General features: G+C 54.9%; 1 protein-coding gene across 1 annotated transcript; it reads right to left on the reverse strand.

Moving 5' to 3' along the window:
- Positions 1 to 1,416: 1,416 nt before the first annotated feature.
- On the reverse strand, positions 1,417 to 18,983 carry sec24b (SEC24 homolog B, COPII coat complex component). Its single transcript, XM_083686842.1, has 24 exons — positions 18,762 to 18,983; positions 17,373 to 18,083; positions 16,809 to 16,979; positions 15,054 to 15,203; positions 12,358 to 12,441; positions 11,587 to 11,774; positions 11,166 to 11,365; positions 10,454 to 10,556; positions 8,938 to 9,064; positions 8,501 to 8,610; positions 8,140 to 8,252; positions 7,672 to 7,790; positions 7,440 to 7,495; positions 7,124 to 7,330; positions 6,866 to 6,989; positions 6,353 to 6,511; positions 5,626 to 5,799; positions 5,376 to 5,486; positions 4,937 to 5,112; positions 4,592 to 4,729; positions 4,334 to 4,438; positions 4,082 to 4,174; positions 3,076 to 3,179; positions 1,417 to 2,665 (listed from the first exon to the last, which is right to left on the reverse strand). Exons 1-24 carry the CDS (start codon positions 18,868 to 18,870, stop codon positions 2,551 to 2,553), a joined length of 3,747 nt encoding a protein of 1,248 aa, XP_083542968.1. The 5' UTR covers positions 18,871 to 18,983; the 3' UTR covers positions 1,417 to 2,550.
- Between the last annotated feature and the right edge of the window lie 225 nt (positions 18,984 to 19,208).

Raw genomic sequence — 19,208 nt, forward strand, 5'->3', positions numbered from 1 at the left:
TTAACACGGTCAAATTGTGAAATACATGTTGGGAGGAACAGTCTTTCTTCAGTTCTAACAATACCAAATCCGCCAAGATAATAACTGTTATTCAGGAATGAATCGACATTTTCACATCGAAGACTTTCACCCCACTGTCGGAGTCAGACTAGATAACCTAGCAACAGCAGACGCCTCAGATAAGAGGTGATTACAGCCCGTCACCCCGCCTCGTTGAATACCAAACGCTCTGCTATTTCTAGAACTCTCCGTCGGGGAAACCAAGTCCACAGCGTTTCCTGTCTCCCATTGTCCCTCTTCCCTCCAAGTCTCTGGGATCAGAGAAGACTGCTGGGTCCAACCATAAACACTGGGGGGGGGGGGGGGGGGTTAGAATACTGGACCAGAGAGATGGAGGGAGGTAGAGAAGAGAGAGAGAGGGAGGTAGAGGGAGAGAGGGAGGGAGGGAGAGTTGATCAGAGGCGGCTGGTGTGTGTAGAATATTGGACCGGAGAGAGATAGAGAGAGGGAGAGAGGGAGAAAGAGGGAGGGACAGAGGTAGAGGTAGAGAGAGAGAAAGAGAGAGGGAGGGAGGGAGGGAGGGAGGGAGGTAGAGTTGATCAGTTGGGGGGATGGAGATGACTGGTAGTTCTGTTATCCAGAGAAGCCCAGCAGAGTCCAACACCAGCCTCCACACCTGGGACAGGAACAATGGTGATAGTAATGGGCAGGAAAACAAGTCTGTGTCTTCATTTAGCAAATAGCGCCCCCTAGCCTTTCCTCCCTCCTAAAGACCTCTTCACCTCCACTACAAGTTTCTCTCCTGTTAATAAAATAAAATAAATAAATAATAATAACAATAATAATTCTTCTTCTAGCATTGTGACTCCCAATGGCCCCTGGTGTGAGCACTGATTACTTTATCTTACGGTGACTGATGGATAGATGATTCACTTACTTAAACAAATGGATTTGTTGTAAGTCATTTTGGATAAAGGCGTCTGCTAAATACCATAAATGTAAATGTAAATCTATGGATAGGACACTAACCCCGCCCCCAGGCTATCACACACCTGGAGTAACAACGACTCAAACCCGGCCTTAGCCAGAGGAAGTTACTGAGTCAAGTATTTGTCATCATTTGATTTCAGCAAATCACAGGACTGTGAGGCGTGGCTCTGGATGAGAAACATGTGACGTGTAAGCACTGGGGGGAGGGGCTGTGGGAGATCACAGCCAATGGATATCCATAGAGTTATTTCCGATCTTTTTATTGGGTAAACCAAGGCCACGTTGGCCGTCCACCAGACCATAGTAGAGTTCACCAGACCACAGTAGAGTTCCCACTCACATAAAGAAATACCTTGATGGTAAATGTCATGAAGAGAAATCACACATCAAAGCCAAATTCTGTTTCATTTTATTTAATAAGCAGGTCATAAGTTATAGCACATAAAAGATTCTTCTTTTCAATAGTTACAAAGTGGAAAGCAACGACTTCTGTTAGCGCTCGAAAAACACTGGCTAGTTTACAGGGTGGGGCTTAGGGTCACCTGACAACACAGGATTTGAACAGCTGGGGAGGGAGGGAGGGGGGAAGAGGGAGGAGGGAGGGGGGAGAGGAGAGGGAGGAGGGAGGGGGGAGGGGGAGGGGGGTAGCTTTCAACCACTGTCGAGTAGCGTCCTCTACAGCAAAGGAGGGTGGAACACTGGGGTAGAGCAACAATATAGTCAAGAAGAGACATGGAGGAGACAAGGAGACAAGGAGAGGAGGAGACAGGGAGAGGAGGAGACAAGGAGAGAAGGAGAGGAGGAGGAGGAGGAGACTGGGAGACAAGGAGACAAGGAGACAGGGAGAGAAGGAGACAAGGAGAGGAGGAGACAGGGAGAGGAGGAGACAAGGAGAGAAGGAGAGGAGGAGGAGGAGGAGACTGGGAGACAAGGAGACAAGGAGACAGGGAGAGAAGGAGACGAGGAGAGTAGGAGACGAGGAGAGGAGGAGAGGAGGAGAGAAGGAGACAGGGAGACTACTCTCACTACATGACACGCAACGGGTCAGATGGAGATGAAAACGGGCAGGGGAGGGGGGGGAGGAGAGGGGAGGGGAGGGGGGGGAGGAGGGGGATTTGACACTACGATGCGGTACTGCTTCTTGAGAGGGTCGGACAGTGGCTGAATGGGGGGGGGGTAAGGGGAGAGGGGGTAAGGGGGGGGCGAGCTGATTGGAGAAGCAGCTTGTCCAGAGATCAGTTGCCCACGACTACAGTAGATCTGCATGGTAGAGGTCTGTCACTTCACCTCCACAAGTCTTCATCAGTCCTTCTTCTGTTTCTATCCTCCGTCTGCTCCGTCTCCTTCCCCCCTTCCTGGGGGAGGGTGGGTTGGTTGCAGGGGGAGGGAGGGGTCCCTCTGTGGTCCTATTCTTCACTAAAGTCATTCTGAGGAGGAAGGGGGGGAGGGAGGGAGGGAGGGAGGGGGGGTGGAGGAGAGGGAGGGCTACATTGTGCCGACGTTGGCTAGCCTAGCTGTTGTTCGCTAGCTCATTGGCGCCCCCTGGTGGGGGGGTCGAGGCTACTTGGCCATCTGCTGCTGGATGTGCAGCAGGAACTCGTAGTAGGAGAAGGCTGCTTCTGAACGGTCCTCCACAAGGTGCTGGAAGAAACTGGCCTTGGCCGATGCATCGTCCCTGAGAGAAGAAGAAGAGGAAGAAGAAGAAGAAGAATGAGAACAGGAAAAGTGAGAAGACTGATTGGTGATGAGGCTTCTTCCTGGTCAGTGTCTGGGTCCTCCAGCCCTCTGGTCCTCCAGCCCTCTGGTCCTCCAGCCCTCTGGTCCTCCAGCCCTCTTCTCACTGATGGGGAGAAGGTGGCTCAACGCCAACCCCTCCTAGAGAGCCCCCCCTTCTCCCTCCCCCAGCCCCCCCCGGTCTCCTCCCCCAGCCCCCCCCCCCGGTCTGAAGGTAGTCTCATACTACAACAATGGACCTCCACTACATGTGACATGTGACCTCTCAATGACCTCCACATTCTCTAAGGGCTAACTCTGCTAACACAGACCAGAGCAGAGCAGCAGAGACGTTAGCAGAGGGAGACGTACTTGATGATGTGAAGCGTGGTGCTGAAGGTCCTGGAGTCCTGCAGCCAGGCCAGGAACGCTCTCAGCCTCTCAGACAGAGGAGTCTCCAACTCTGGTATGTGGCTCTGGAGGGAGGGAGGGAGGGAGGGAGAGAGAGAGAGAAGGGAGAGAGACAGAGACAGACAGAGAGAAAGAGAGAGAGAGAGAGAGAGAGAGAAGGGAGAGAGACAGACAGAGAGAGAGAGAGAGACATGGTCAGTATAGTTGTTGCTACCGTACCTAAAGATAAACAGACAGCCCTCCAGACGGACCCACAGCTCTGTGGTGGAGGGACAACATGGCGCAGTAAGGAATATGAAATATGGAGATGGTTTAGATTTCTGTCAAATCAACAAACAGACCCAGCCCAACCCTGACTATGGCAGTGACACGCCCGGGCTGTGGTCAGGAGGGCGTCATGGTGACAGAGGTCTGTCAGAGAGCAACAGCAGAAAGCAGACGTGTGACTTCCTCTCAGGAGACTGATGGGCGGGGTGCTGAGTTGTGAAACAACCAACTGGCAAACCAACCGAGTGGTAGACATCCAGGAAGTTGTGTATGGTGTGTGTGTGTGTGTGGGTGTGGTGTGTGAGTGTGGGTGTGTTGTGTGTGTGTGTGGTGTGTGTGTGTGTATGTGTGCTGTGTGTGTGTGTGTGTGTGTGTTTGGTATGTGTGTGTGTGTGTATATATATATGTGTGTGTGTGTGTGTGTGTGTGTGTGTTTGTTCGGTGTGTGTGTGTGTATATATATATGTGTGTGTGTGTGTGTTTGTTCGGTGTGTGTGTGTGTTCGGTGTGTGTGTGTGTTCAGGGGAAGTGAGAGACGGTTTGTTTGAGTGTGAGCAGTGTGTCAGGGTGAGGCTGGTGGAGGTAGAAATCGGAGGATGGGGCTCATTGTAACGTTCCTCATTCCGTTCCATAGATTACAATGAGCCCCGTCCTCCGATTTCTACCTCGGCTAGCCTCCCTGGTTGCCTGTGTGTCTTACCATGTTGGGGGGGATGGAGTTGTGGTTGGGGCAACCCAGCACGTCTCGAATGAACACCTCAGTACAGCATTTACCTATCCACAGGTAAAACACCTAGAGATGGAGAGAACGACAGGAGAGAGAGAGAGGAGGAGAGAGAGAGAGAGAAGGAGGAGAGAGAGAGAGAGAGAGATGAAGTCAGTCAGCTGTGTGTGTCTACAGGAGTGTTTAAAGGAGTTGCTGGTTGGTCGAGGGAGGAGGAGGGGGTCTTACGCTGCCACAGTCCATGAGGAAGGCCCCCTCCCTGGTGAGCTTCTCAGCCGTCAGGTGGAGGAGGGGGGGCTGGGGCACCACGCAGTCAGACAGGTGGAGTGCCCCCTGGAGGACAGACAGGGACATGCAGGGGTTAACACAGACCAGCCACAGTGTGGGAGCAGTTACAGTATTCAAGGTGTGTGTGTGTGTGTACCTGGTCAGTCATGTCATCCAGGCGGTAGAGGTCAGGGTGTGTGTGTGTGTGTGTGTGTGTACCTGGTCAGTCATGTCGTCCAGGCGGTAGAGGTCAGGATGGACCAGACGCATCATCTGCTGCAGCGGTTGACTCTTAAACTCACACATGGCGAAGACCCTCTCATCCAGACGTGTACTGGTGCCTGTCCTCAGAGCTTTCTGTGGGGGGGAGGGGGGGGGGGGGAGGAGAGACACGACCGTGAGCAGGGTGGGAGTATGCTGATAGCTACCTGTGTGTGTGTGTGTGTGTGTACCTGTTTGAGCAGGGCCAGTACTGTGTGTGTGTGTGTGTGTGTGTGTACCTGTTTGAGCAGGGCCAGTACTGTGTGTGTGTGTGTGTGTGTGTGTGTGTGTATGTGTGGGGACCTGTTTGAGCAGGGCCAGGACGTAGAGGGGGAACAGCCTGAGGGCTGTGGGGGCCATCAGGCCGGCCTGCTGCAGGTTGGACACGGTGGTCTTGTAGGCGGAGAGGGAGTCGACCACAGCGTTCACCAGGGCGTCCCGGGCGTCCGCCAGGCTGGACGACACAGAGCGGTCGATGGCTAGACAGGGACAGGGACAGGGACAGGGACAGGGACAGGGACAGGAACAGGAACAGGAACAGGGACAGGGACAGGGACAGGGACACAACATTAACAAAGTTGATTCATTCGTCAATACATACTGGAAGACAGTAACACACAAACTAATGTTATCTTGGTGACAGACAGGTGATAGCCTAGCCTAGCGTAGCATAGCCACTCACCCATGTTAGCCAGTAGACAGGTGATAGCCTAGCGTAGCGTAGCCTAGCATAGCCACTCACCCATGTTAGCCAGTAGACAGGTGATCGCCTGGACGTCAGCCCCTGCGTAGACATCGTTCAGCTGGCTCACGACCGGAAGACACAGAGTATGAACCCTGATACGCCTCTTCCCTGGGGGGGGGGGGGGAGGGAGGGGTTATAGAACATTTGTGTGTGTGTGTTTGTGTGTGTATATATGGTGTATGTGTGCATGCATGGTGTGTGTGTGTATATGTGTGTATATGTGGTGTGTGTGTGTGTGTGTGTGTACCTTTGCTGGAGGTGTAGAGCAGCGCGGCCTGGAAGCAGGCCAGGGAGGTGTCGGCCAGACTCTCCTCGATGGCCATCTGCACGGCGAAGCCCGAGTCTGGGTTGACGTTGGCCAATGACAGCAGGTCCGTCGAACGCACAAAGAAGTTCCCATGGAACGTGTGGATGGACAACCCTGTCGACCAATCAGAGAACAGAAACATGTTAACGATGAGGAGGAGGAGGAGGACTAGGAGGAGGAGAAGGGGGGAGGAGGAGGAGGAGGGAGGAGGGACAAGGGGGAGGAGGAGGAGGAGGAGGGAGGAGGGACAAGGGGGAGGAGGAGGAGGAGAAGGGGGGAGGAGGAGGAGGAGGGAGGAGGGACAAGGGGGAGGAGGAGGAGGAGGAGGGAGGAGGAGGAGGAGGAGGGAGGAGGGACAAGGGGGAGGAGGAGGAGGAGGAGGGAGGAGGAGGAGGAGGAGGGAGGAGGGACAAGGGGGAGGAGGAGGAAGAGGAGGAGGAGAAGGGGGGAGGAGGAGGAGGAGGAGGGAGGAGGGACAAGGGGGAGGAGGAGGAAGAGGAGGAGGAGGGGCAACACAGAAAATGTCTGCTGAATATTTCAGAGGGTTGAAGTGATTTTTCTGATCGTTTCAGGGAAAATAATTCACCAGATGCAGGTGTGATCATTCTATCACCAGAACTCCATCCCCCACAGTGCACCATGCCCTCCCCGACCTCCGACCCCGTACCTTTGGTGCAGCGTATTCTCATGACGGCCTCGAAGCCGATCTTCCTGGTGAGGTAGCGCTCCAGATCCTTCTGGAACCTCTCCAGCTGGGAGGGGGTGTGGACGTGATGGAAGGAGGGGTAGTAGAAGATACTGCCTGCTGAGTACTTAGACACACAGCCTGGAGAGGAGGGGAGGAGAGGGGGGGGAGGGAGGGGGAGAGGGGGAGGGGGGAGGGAGGAGGAGGGGGGGGAGAGGGGGAGAGGGAGGGGGAGACAGGGGGAGGGAGGGGGAGAGGGGGAGGAGGAGAGAGGAGGGGGGAGGAGGAGAGAGGGGAGGAGAGGAGAGGAGAGTGGGGAGGAGAGAGGGAGGGGGAGAGAGGGGAGGAGAGGAGAGGGGGAGAGAGGAGAAGGGGGGAGAGAGAGAGTTCCATATTTGCACAGCACAAAATGAAACTGTCTTTCCTTCGATATGACAGGTTTGTTAGTGTGTTATAACTGTGTTATTACTGTGTTGTTACTGTGTTATTACATACCCAGGGAGGCCAGGTCTGCGTACTGAGAGCTGAGCAGGAACAGGTCCACTCCTATCTGCTGACCAGAACAGTCCAGAGCCAGCTTCTTATAGAAGTCTGTAGCCGGGCCCAGATGCTGTACTCCCTGTTAGAGGAACAGCTGGTGAGAAACCAGAACCAGTCCAACCTGGCAACCACTGACCACACGGGTGTCTTCTACAGACACCAGCCTGTGAGGGGGGTGCGTGTGTGTGTGTGTGTGTGTGTGTGTGTGTGTACCTTGGTGCTGGACCTCTGGTTGGGGTCTTCTCGTGAGTGCAGCAGGCCGGCCCCCAGGTTGGGGAGCTGGGTCTGGAACACGGACACGCGGCCCCCCGTGGGGGACATGAGCCTGTAGGCGGCCTGCAGGGCGGGGCCCAGGGCACTGTGGGTCTCCCTGGTGTCTCTGAACATGGAGGGCAGCGATGTGAGCAGGTCCTTCACCAGCTGGAGGGGGGGGGGGGGGGGCAATACGGTTAAGAGGACACATGCTCACATGCGCACACACACACACACACACACACACACACACACGCGAGGTAAATAAGCCCCCTACCTCTTTGCTCTCCTTCAGGTTGACCAGCAGAGAGTCGTGGGTTGGGAGGAAGATATCTGACAGAAACAGCAGGAGGTGTTAGTTAGTCACACACACACACACACACACACACACACACACACACACACACACACACACACCTAATCCATACACACACACACACACACACACATACTCTCACTTATACGCATGCACACACACAAACACACACACACACACACACACACCCTACCGTCTATGTCTGAGACCACCAGCATCTGAGGCTGTGAGAGGCTCTCCTGGAGGTTGTAGAAGTGGATGGTGCTGTCGAAGGTGACGAAGCCCACCCTCATGCGCGTGTCGCCGGGCATCCTGCCACACACAACACACCCCCTCTGGAGGGTTAGCCTAGCTTAGCACCAGGGCATATACAGCACAGCAATGCCAGATATGTGTGTGTGTGTATGTATTACGTGTGTGTGTGTGTGTGTCAAAACTAGGGTAAAGGGGGAACATGTGGGGTAGAGGAGATTGACGTGAGACGTTGTCAAGACAACAACAGTTTGGTCACATCTCATTGTCCACAGTTACAACAGAAAATTGTTCTCTCTCTCACCCCCCCCACACACCCCCCTCATCCCCCCCCCCCCCACACACCCCCCCCCCCCCCCCCCCCCCCCACACACACACACACACACACCCCCCCCCCCACACCACTCACCTGTCTAGGTTGTCGAGGAGCGACTGACAGAAGACGTTGAGGTAACCTGACTCCACTGCATTGTGGGACACATCCAACACAAACAGGTACGCAGCAGGCTGGGGGGGCCGCAGCTGGGACACACACACACACACACACACACACACGCACACACACACACACACGTGAGCAGCACTTTACAAAGCAAACATCAACCTCAAATCTCACGTCATGGTGGTTATCTTATGTCTGGTGTGACTCTGCCCTCTAGTGGACAGAAACTGACACTACCTCTGAGACCAGTGTCATATCAGACATGTCCCCTCTGAGGGGTAGAGCTGGGGTTGACGGTTAGGCCAGACCCTGGACCTGTGGTTCTCACCATGTAGTCTGAGGAGGCGATGAACTCCACCGTAGAGTTCTGGACCTCGGGCCTCTTGTGAGGTTCTCCGTAGGACCGGGTCACTGGATTATACATGAACTCATCAGGAACTGGAGGAGGGAGAGGAGAGGAGGAGGAGAGGAGGGGGGGGAGAGGAGAGGAGGAGGAGAGGGAAGGAGAGAGGAGAGGAGAGGAGGAGGAGGGGAGGGGAGGGGAGAGGAGAGTAGAGGAGGAGGGGAGGAGAGAAACATCTCAATGACAGAGTTACAGATAGCTATTCCTTCAACTAAACCGTCAAAGGTCACACACACACACACACCCCGACACACACACACCCCGACACACACACACAGACACAGACACACACACACAGACACACACACACACACACACACACACACACACACACACACACACACACACACGAGGTTGTGTACCATCGTTGACCCGGTAGCAGAGGTTACACTTCCAGCGGCGCTGGTCCAGGAAGGAGACGAAGGGGTTGATGTAGGTCCGACAGGACCGGCACCGTACGATGGTGTTAGACGTGATGACCGGCAACTGCTACGGGGGGGGGGGGGGGGGGAGGGAGGGGGGAGAGGTATGATCATTATCATGACTAGAAGAGTTAGAGAATTCTACTGTTGATCCGTTCTGCAATGGAACAAACGCTTCAGTCAACAGCTGAACACACCTGAACACACCTGAACACATCTCCAACCTGACCACACCTGAACACACCTGAACACATCTCCAACCTGACCACACCTGAACACATCTCCAACCTGACCACATCTCCAACCTGACCACACCTGACCACATCTCCAACCTGACCACATCTCCAACCTGACCACACCTGACCACATCTCCAACCTGACTAACCTGACTAACCTGACCAACCTGACCACACCAGACCTGCAGCTGAGACAGGTGAGAGCAGCCTGTCTGAAGGAAACACTAGCCTGTCTGTCTTCCTGCCTGCCTGTCTGTCTGAAGGAAACACTAGCCTGTCTGTCTGTCTGCCTGCCTGCCTGTCTGTTTTCCTGCCTGCCTGTCTGTGTCTGTGTGTCTGTCTGCCTGTCTTCCTGTCTGTTTGTCTGTCTGTCTCACCCCCCCCCCTTCTCTCTTTCAGCACCTTGCCATGAGGACTACTGACTGACACCTCAACTATAAATAGACTCCTGTCCTCCCCCCGTCCTCCCCCCGTCCTCCCCCCGTCCTCCCCCCAGCTCCCTGGCCCTCAGCCCTGCTGTGACAGTGATGAGGGTTATTTCTGGATGTCAACATGGTGCTCATCTACAGACACACCACTCCTCTGACTACAGACACACCACTCCTCTGACTACAGACACACCACTCCTGACTACAGACACACCACTCCTCTGACTACAGACACACCACTCCTGACTACAGACACACCACTCCTCTGACTACAGACACACCACTCCTGACTACAGACACACCACTCCTGACTACAGACACACCACTCCTCTGACTACAGACACACCACTCCTGACTACAGACACACCACTCCTCTGACTACAGACACACCACTCCTGACTACAGACACACCACTCCTCTGACTACAGACACACCACTCCTGACTACAGACACACCACTCCTCTGACTACAGACACACCACTCCTGACTACAGACACACCACTCCTCTGACTACAGACACACCACTCCTCTGACTACAGACACATCCTGGTGTCTCTCATTAAACTGGATCTTAATTCACACTACAGAGTCCAACTGAGCCGAGCTGTACTGAGCTGTACCGGGCTGGGCTGGGCTGAGCTGTACTGGGCTGTACCAGGCTGTACTGGGACAGTATGGTTCTAATCGGTCCAGTTTGGTTCTGGTCAGCCCGGTAGGGTTCTAGTCGGCCCAGTTGGGGTCTGGTCGGCTCAGTTTGGTTCTGGTCAGCCCGGTAGGGTTCTGGTGTCTTACCTGCAGGTCTCTGAAGGGGTGTAGCAGCAGACCCAGGGGAAGCCGGGCCTTGCTCAACAGGGCCTGGGTCTGGGGGATGTTGGTCAGGGTGCACCTGAACGTACTGGAGGGGGGGGGGGGGGGGGAGAGAGAGAGAGAGAGAGATCATTAAACAAGGTCTGCTCAGACAAGCCGCAGAGTGGATATAAAGATGAGGTTTTAAACTCAACTCTGTCTGTGTGTGTGTGTGTGTGTGTGTGTGTGTGTGTGTCTTACTGGGGGCTATAGTTGGCCTTCCGTATGTGTATGTGTGTGTGTGTGTGTGTGTGTGTTTGTGTCTTACTGGGGGCTACAGTTGGCCTTCTGTGTGTGTGTGTGTATGTGTGTGTGTGTGTGTGTGTGTATGTGTGTTTGTGTCTTACTGGGGGCTATAGTTGGCCTTCCGTGTGTGTGTGTGTGTGTGTGTGTGTGTGTTTGTGTCTTACTGGGGGCTACAGTTGGCCTTCTGTGTGTGTGTGTGTGTGTGTGTGTGGGGGGTGTGTGTGTGCGTGCGTGTGTGTGTTTTGTCTTACTGGGGGCTATAGTTGACCTTCTGTGTGTGTGTGTGTGTGTGTGTCTTACTGGGGGCTACAGTTGGCCTTCTGTGTGTGTGTGTGTGTGTGTGTGTGTGTGTGTGTGTGTGTGTGTGTCTTACTGGGGGCTACAGTTGGCCTCCTGTGTGTGTGTGTCTTACTGGGGGCTACAGTTGGCCTTCCTGAGGTCTGAGCTGAGGCTGGGCTCGGGGGGCTGCAGGGGGCGGGGGGGCAGGATGCTCCTCTCCTGCAGCAGGTTGACGGGGCGCAGGGCCTCCACCTCCAGCTCCGGGACCCCGCTGAGACCCCCCAGGGCTGCCGACAGCTGGGACAGGTTAGGGAACGGCTGCTGCTGCTGCTGCTGGGGTGGGGGGGAGACAGAGGACGTGGGGGGGAGACAGAGGACATGGGGGGGGACAACAGAGGGGTGGGGGGGAGATGTAGAGTTTGATAATTGCTTCTCATCAAAGCAGAGCTTTACTGGGGACCATCATCATCATCATCATCAGAAATGGTATCCATGCATTACAATGAGGCCCGTCCTCCGATTTCTACCTCCCCCAGCCTCTCCTGCCCCCTCACCTGGGAGTACTGTTGTTGCTGGTTCTGGTTCTGCTGCTGGTTCTGCTGGTAGCCCGGCTGGCTGTAGCCTCCGTGGGAGGGGGAGGAGTCTGTCCTGGAGGACGGCCGCTGCTGATAGGCCGGCTGGTAGCCGTAGCCGTAGGGCGGGGCTTGGCTGGCCATGTCAGCAGGAGGTGGAATGGAGGAGTCTGGGAAGGGGGGTGGGGGAGAGAGAGAGAGGATTGAGTTTGAGTATTAAAGACAAAGTTATTCAAGATAGTTCGCCATGGGGGGAGGGGGGGCCATTAATTTAATCCAATTATTGTTTATGTGAATAATGTACATTCACTGTTGTTTATTTAATTTTTGATGTGTGAAGCAGCACTTTAAGCTGATCTGATCCCACAACGACTTCCTGCCTGGAGGAGAGGAGGAGGGCGTCAGACAGACAGGAGAGGGTGATACAATGTACCTGTGTGTGTGTGAGAGAGAAGTGAGACAGGTACCTGGGTAGAGGTGAGAGTGAGACAGATGTGAGAGTGAGACAGGTACCAGGGTAGAGGTGAGACAGGTGAGAGTGAGACAGGTACCTGGGTAGAGGTGAGAGAGTGAGACAGGTACCAGGGTAGAGGTGAGAGAGTGAGACAGGTGTGAGAGTGAGACAGGTATCTGGGTAGAGGTGAGACAGGTACATGGGTAGAGGTGAGACAGGTACCTGAGTAGAGGTGTGAGAGTGAGACAGGTGTGAGAGTGAGACAGGTACCTGAGTAGAGGTGAGAGTGAGACAGGTACCTGGGTAGCTGCCCCCCTCCAGGGAGTCGTAGCTGTTGGGGACCGGAGACGCACTGCCAGTGGTGGAGGAGGAACTGTCACCTCCTGAGAGGAGAGAAGAGGAGAGGAGAGGAGGAGGAGGGAGAGGAGAGGAGGAGGGAGAGGAGAGGAGAGGAGGAGGGAGAGGAGGAGGAGGGAGAGGAGAGGAGAGGAGAGGGGGAGGAGGGAGAGGAGAGGAGAGGAGGAGGGAGAGGAGAGGAGAGGAGAGGAGAGGAGAGGAGAGGAGAGGAGGAGGAGGGAGAGGAGAGGAGAGGAGAGGAGAGGAGGAGGGAGAGGAGAGGAGAGGGGGAGGAGGGAGAGGAGAGGAGAGGAGAGGAGGAGGGAGAGGAGGAGGAGGGAGAGGAGAGGAGAGGAGAGAAACACAGCAGAGCAGGTTGTTAAGAGTGACTCTCTTTATCTTTGTAACTGCAGGGTCTCCTGGCTGTCACATGGTCACGGAGCTGGAAGGAGAGAACACACATGAAGGGTGAAGGGTCAAGTCACAGCTGATGCCTTGTGTGTTAGCAGGTCAGGTAAGAGGTGAATAGAAGACAGGAGAGAGGCTAGGATACCTCAGGGACACACACACACACACACACACACACACACACACACACACACACACACACACGGTGGAGAAGGGGTTTGAATGAGGGCATTAATCCAATTGGGCCAAATGGCGTTCTGTTCTGTCTAACAAACCAACATGGCGTTCTGTTCTCTCTAACAAACCAACATGGCGTTCTGTTCTCTCCAACAAACCAACATGGCGTTCTGTTCTCTCCAACAAACCAACATGGCGTTCTGTTCTCTCCAACAAACCAACATGGCACTGAGGGCTGATTGGATGAGCTCCAATTATCCAGGCTGTCTAATTCTAGCAGCTCTGTGCTCCCTGGGGGGGGGGGGCAGTGCATGTGGGTTGTCTTGGGAAGGGAGGGGGGGGGGTGCATTGATTTCCCCTCAGGGATCATTAAAAGTACCTATCTTCATTTGTAGCCAATCAAAGTGTTGTTGCTCGGTAAAACAGCACATAAAACACTTGGTCCTCTAGGTGGGCGGAGATCCAGAACTCTGCAGTGAATTCCACTACAAGTCACAATGAAAGGAGAAGCAGCAGGAAGCTAAAGACGGAGACCAAGAGGAGAAAGGGATCCGTTTTGAGGAGAAATTGAACATAGAATCTCTTGGGAAGACCAAGGAAGACCTCCAGAGATCACATCAACCCCCCCCCCCCCCCCCCCCCCGAGACAGACACCGAGCCAGGACACCACACCAGTAGGGGGAGTTAGGGCATAGCACTAGTCTATTAGCGGGAGGTGCTAATGAGTGCTAGCTGGCGGTCCCAGTAGAGGAGGCCCTGGAGGAGAGAGGCAGGCCTAGCCTAGCGCGCTAACGAGGGAGCAGCTATATTTAACAAGCTGTTAACCTCCAGCCAATTACATGCTAGGGCCGGGAGGCTGGGGGATTCTTCATCACCACCACCACCTCCTCCTCCTCCTCCTCCTCCTCCTCCTCGTGCTCCTCCTCCTCCTCATACTCATACTGTCACGTGTGGTTGCATCTGACTGTGATTCTTTATTTGCGGTTGTAACCAGAGACGTTGTTGTAACTAAGGAGCTCCTAGACTCAGGGGTTTGTTTGGCAGTCAGGAGGCGTGAGGGAGATGTTCCAGTCAGCTGGAGGAGGCAGGGTATTAATAGTATTATTCAAGCGTAGTATTCCTGGACCTTTGTTGGCTCCAGCCAACGTGGCTGGGAGATTTACACATTTCCCCGCCAACGCCAAAGTCTCGCCGCATTTGGCGAAGTTAACAGACCAGACAGACACCTGTTCTGTGTGTGTACTCTGTCTGACCTCCGGGGGGAAGTGTGTCTCTCACAGCGGGACATCCCTAAAAACTGCAATCTGAAGTCACAACAGAAGAAGACAAAGTAATAGCTTATTCTTCTTCTTCTTCTTCTTCTGTGGTTTAAGTGGCTAAATGTCTACAGCTGGTGGTTGAAATGCAGACAGAGAGAGACAGGTGGTGAGATGAGACAGGTGGTGAGGTGAGGTGAGACAGGTGGTGAGGTGAGACAGGTGGTGAGGTGAGACAGGTGGTGAGGTGAGGTGAGACAGGTGGTGAGGTGAGGTGAGACAGGGCTGAGCACGCCGTCACATGACCATCAGGACGACGCTGACTCTCCTAGAGCGCTCGCCAGGCTAAGGGGAGGGATCACACACACACACACACACACACACACACACACACACCTCAACAACCATCAGTACCATCAAGAATACCAACACACTGGGGATGCTGCAGAAGGATGGAGAAGAGAAGGAGAGAGAGAGAGAGAGAGAGAGAGAGAGAGAAGAGAGAAGGACCTGTAGAGTAGCAGATGAATGAAGGGGTAGTTAAGCTGCTTAGGATGGGGGGTGGGGGGTGGAGAGGTGGCTTTAGGGCTGGGGGGGAGGGGGGTGGCTTTAGGGCAGGGGGGGAGGGGGGGAGTGGACAGGTGGCTTTAGGGCTGGGGGGGAGGGGGGTGAGATGTTAACTTCACGTGTGATGGAGGTGGTGATGAGGTCATGTGGGTGGGAGGGGGGGGTTGGATGGGTGGTCATGGTTAGGCAGGTGAGACTGGGGCGAGGTGGGGGGGGTGGGGGGGGCGGAGGGAGTAAAAGCTAAAGCAGACCTGCTTCCTCATCCTCATCCTCCTCCTCCTCCTCCTCCTCATCATCGGAGCTGGATGAAGAGGGGGCTGGGTTGCCGGAGGCGGGGCCAGGGGCGGTGGAGGCGGGGCTAACTCCACTATTAGGGGGGTATCCGTAGTGCATGGCCTGGCCTGTGGGGGGAGGGGGGGGGGGCAGGACAAAACAGAACAACTGTCAGCTGAGGTGGTGGTGGGGGGGGGCTGCCAGGGAGTCCACATAGGTCAATGTGTGTGTGTGTGTGTGTGTGTGTGTGTGTGTGTGTGTGTGTGTGTGTGTGTGTGTGTGTGTGTGAAAGAGAGAGAGAGAGAGAGAGAGAGAAAGTGTGTGTGTGTGTGTGTGTGTGTGTGTGTGTGGGTCCTGGGTGTGTTGGCGAGGTAGTCAGCAGTTCACACACTGGCCACACACCTCTCCTGACTGGCCACACCTCTCCTGTTTCACCATGACAACAGGCACAAAAGGAAGAGATGGATCGGACAAAAACATAAATGCATATATTGTGATATTCTATTCTCTTTCTAAACGAGCCAGAAGAAGAGAGTCAGGAAATACAGCAGACAACAACCAAATACGTGTAATAAAGTGACTTGGGGCAGAAAAAGCCCAAAGCCCCAAGCGCCAGAGCAGAGAGACCTCCGTTAAAGCTGAATTTTACCCTGTAATCTAGTGGATTTGTTGTTGTCATTAATGAATATGACACATTGACAACAAAATCGTGCTTTAAATCGATCTCTGAGTCAAGATATCTAGCTTTGCATGCCCTAACGCGTACTGCTCTCTGGGAATCACTGGCAGAGCAGAGCAGGTCAGAGTAGAGCAGAGCAGAGTAGAGCAGAGTAGAGCAGAGCAGGTCAGAGTAGAGCAGAGCAGAGTAGAGCAGAGCAGAGTAGAGCAGAGCAGAGTAGAGCAGGTCAGAGTAGAGCAGGTCAGAGTAGAGCAGGTCAGAGTAGAGCAGGTCAGGGTCAGAGTAGAGCAGGTCAGAGTAGAGCAGGTCAGAGTAGAGCAGCTCAGAGTAGAGCAGGTCAGAGTAGAGCAGGTCAGGGTCAGAGTAGAGCAGGTCAGAGTAGAGCAGGTCAGAGTAGAGCAGCTCAGAGTAGAGCAGGTCAGAGTAGAGCAGGTCAGAGTAGAGCAGGTCAGGGTCAGAGTAGAGCAGGTCAGGGTAGAGCAGGTCAGAGTAGAGCAGGTCAGAGTAGAGCAGGTCAGAGTAGAGCAGGTCAGAGTAGAGCAGGTCAGGGTCAGAGTAGAGCAGGTCAGAGTAGAGCAGGTCAGGGTCAGAGTAGAGCAGGTCAGAGTAGAGCAGGGTCAGAGTAGAGCAGGTCAGAGTAGAGCAGGTCAGAGTAGAGCAGGTCAGAGTAGAGCAGGTCAGAGTAGAGCAGGTCAGGGTCAGAGTAGAGCAGGTCAGGGTAGAGCAGGTCAGAGTAGAGCAGGTCAGAGTAGAGCAGGTCAGAGTAGAGCAGGGTCAGAGTAGAGCAGGTCAGAGTAGAGCAGGTCAGAGTAGAGCAGGTCAGAGTAGAGCAGGTCAGAGTGCAAAAACTCTCATCTGATGTATTTTAACCCAGTATGAGAGTTTTTAAGAAAATACAGACCTTGAATTCAGATAGCTATGATGCAGCTGCACGCAAAATGATGTTAGTTCAAGATGAATTTACCAGAAATACACTGGAGATGGATTTAGGGTAAACTTCCCCTTTACCGTCAGTCCCATCCCTCTGCTCTCTCTACACGGACGGCCCATTTACCTTGGTGGTGGCCCGGGGAGGAATGGACTGAGGTGGCGGGGGTCCCCGAGGGTGGTCTGTCCCCCTCCGCGCCCCCAGAGCCGTGTGTGACGCCCCCGTAGGGGTGGGGGTGCGTCAGGGGGGTCTGGAGGCTTTGGTCATAGTGTAGATGGTGGTGGGCGAGAGCTTGGACTGGGGAGGGGGCAAACAAACACACAGCGTTTAAACCGCCCCTTAACTTCAGGGCCGAGGGAGAATAAAGTCGCCCAAACGGTCAACATTCTAGAGGGCCGAGAGTGACTTTATTCACCAGAAATGCATCAATTATCATTTTGTAGCCAATCAGAGTGTTGTTGCTAGGTAGACACCACATAGAACACCTGGCCCTCTAGGTGGGGAGTGTTCTTTGGCAGTTAGTGAGTTAAAGACACATTCTGACATTTGTAACGAAAGAGGAGGTGACAAAGAAAACAATGGAACACTTTTGATCTCCATCAATCCTATTGTTGTATACAAGTGTTCATAGACATTCCATGACCATGTTATTAAAACCATATTTTGAAGCTGTCTGTCTGTTGACAGTACCTGTGTGAGCCTGTCCGTTGACCGTGGCGGGGGAGCCGGGGGGAGCCATGCTGTACCCAGGGGCCCCCGCTGCCGTCGAGGCAGGGTGAGGGGTCCCGTTCCCTGGGGGAAACTGGTGGAGGGGGGCCCCCATCAGGCTGGGGACCCCCCCAGGTCCGGAGCAGGTCTGGGAGGACCGCAGGGTGCCGTACTGGCTGCTCCCCGGCGCGGAGGGGTAGGAGACGATGGGGTAGAGGGGGGCGCCAGGGCCGCTGGCGGGGGGGGCCACCAGGTTGGGCTGCTGGGGGTGGAGGTGCTGGGCCTGGGGGGGCTGGTACTGCTGTCCATAGTAGGCTCCATGGGTAGAGGTGGGGGTGGGGGTGGGGGTGGCGTAGGGGGCTGGCTGCTGGAATGGTGGCGGATGGTGGGGGTTGGGAGAGGGTTGAGAGGCAGGGAGGGTAGTGGAGGTGGTGGTAATGCCATACTGGGAGTTGGGGAGGGGGGGGAGGGAGCCCTGTGGGGGTCTGTAGGCAGCAGGGGCTACGTGGGGGGCAGCAGGGGGGTGCTGGTGGCTCTGGTAGTAGTAGTTAGCACGGTGGTCATTGTTCGTGATGGGAGCTTTGCTGGGAGCGGGGGCACAGTGTCCGGGCATGGTGGGGTAGCCCTGCGGAGGCTGGGGGGGGGCCCCGTAGTACCCCCCTGAAGCAGGGTAGGGGTACGTCTGGCCTGGGCCTGGGGAGAAACACAGCCACTGTTAACAGACCCACTGTTGATGGCACACAATGTTGTTCAGTGACTATTTGGAAAGTGAAAGTACATCTAATCAATCAATGATGATTGCCATGTTTTGCTTGATAAAAACCTTTAAGCTGGCAACACTTAACAAAAGGGGCAACTGCCCAAAATCAATACCAGTCAGCTGATTATAAGCAACTGACTTAGCCACCTACAGAATCAGGCCACTGCCAGGCAGGCAGCTGTCAGCCTGGAGACGGTAGGCAGCTAGCCTAGCCTAGCCTAGCCTAGCCTAGCAGCTAGCTGTCAAAGCCACCAGGCTGTGATGCTGAAGCTAACTAACGCTGCTCTGCCTTCTCGTCTTCACCCTCACACTGGACTCAATCCACACGCCAGTAAGGCTCAGATCACATAATAGAGCTGCCATTTAGGAATGTGATTTTTTATGATGAAGGGCAATCAAGGCTAGCTAGCTAGGTAGCCTCCTGTCCAGATACCAGGCTGGGCTCAGCTCGTCCAACCGCCGCCGGGCGCTGCTGCGAGCTAACGACCCGACAGCCGCCCCGCGGTTCCATCTGACAACGACCACATCTCACACCCCGTCCTTTGACTCCGGACATCCCCCCCTTTCAGACAATAGCTAGCTAGCTGTGTGATCTCCTGGGCCTGGTTTACCATTGTGGTACGGGGGTGAAGCTCCGCCGTTCGGCGTCGGGTTCGGGTTCGGGTTCAGGCTGCTGGAACTGACCGAGGTGTTGAGGTTGGGATAACCCGGCGCAGACATCTCTTGCTCCGGCTGTCCCAAAGACACATGAAAGGCTGTCAGTGGTCCCAGTGTGTGTTATCTGCTGCTTTCTGCGGTTCCTGCCGCCGTCGCTGTCCCGCTCCGGCTAGCTGGCTGTCAGGCGACGACGACGAGGCTCATCCCACTGGAGGAGATTATCTGAAGCTGTTTCTACGCGACGATGGCCGCTGTTGTAGCGGCGCCCCCTGCCGGTGGTACTGCACCCAGCAGGCAGCACCCAGCAGGCAGCATCACGGGGGGGGGGGGGGGGGGGGGGGGGGTTTCAACAAGGTGAGGGAACGGAATCTCTGGAGTATTTTTGTGGATTATTTCTAGGT

Source organism: Argentina silus (assembly GCF_951799395.1).
Source record: "Argentina silus genome assembly, chromosome: 15".
In the NCBI taxonomy this organism is placed as follows: domain Eukaryota; kingdom Metazoa; phylum Chordata; class Actinopteri; order Argentiniformes; family Argentinidae; genus Argentina; species Argentina silus.

Excerpts from the sequence above, each read along its gene's own strand:
- sec24b (XM_083686842.1), bottom strand. The coding sequence starts at position 18,870 with ATGTCTGCGCCGGGTTATCCCAACCTCAACACCTCGGTCAGTTCCAGC. Across the intron at positions 11,775-12,357 it reads GGAGGGGGGCAGCTACCCAG|ACTCCTCCATTCCACCTCCT; the intron begins GTACCTGTCTCA and ends CCCCCTTCCCAG. Across the intron at positions 7,791-8,139 it reads CTCCTCGACAACCTAGACAG|GATGCCCGGCGACACGCGCA; the intron begins GTGAGTGGTGTG and ends TGTGTGTGGCAG.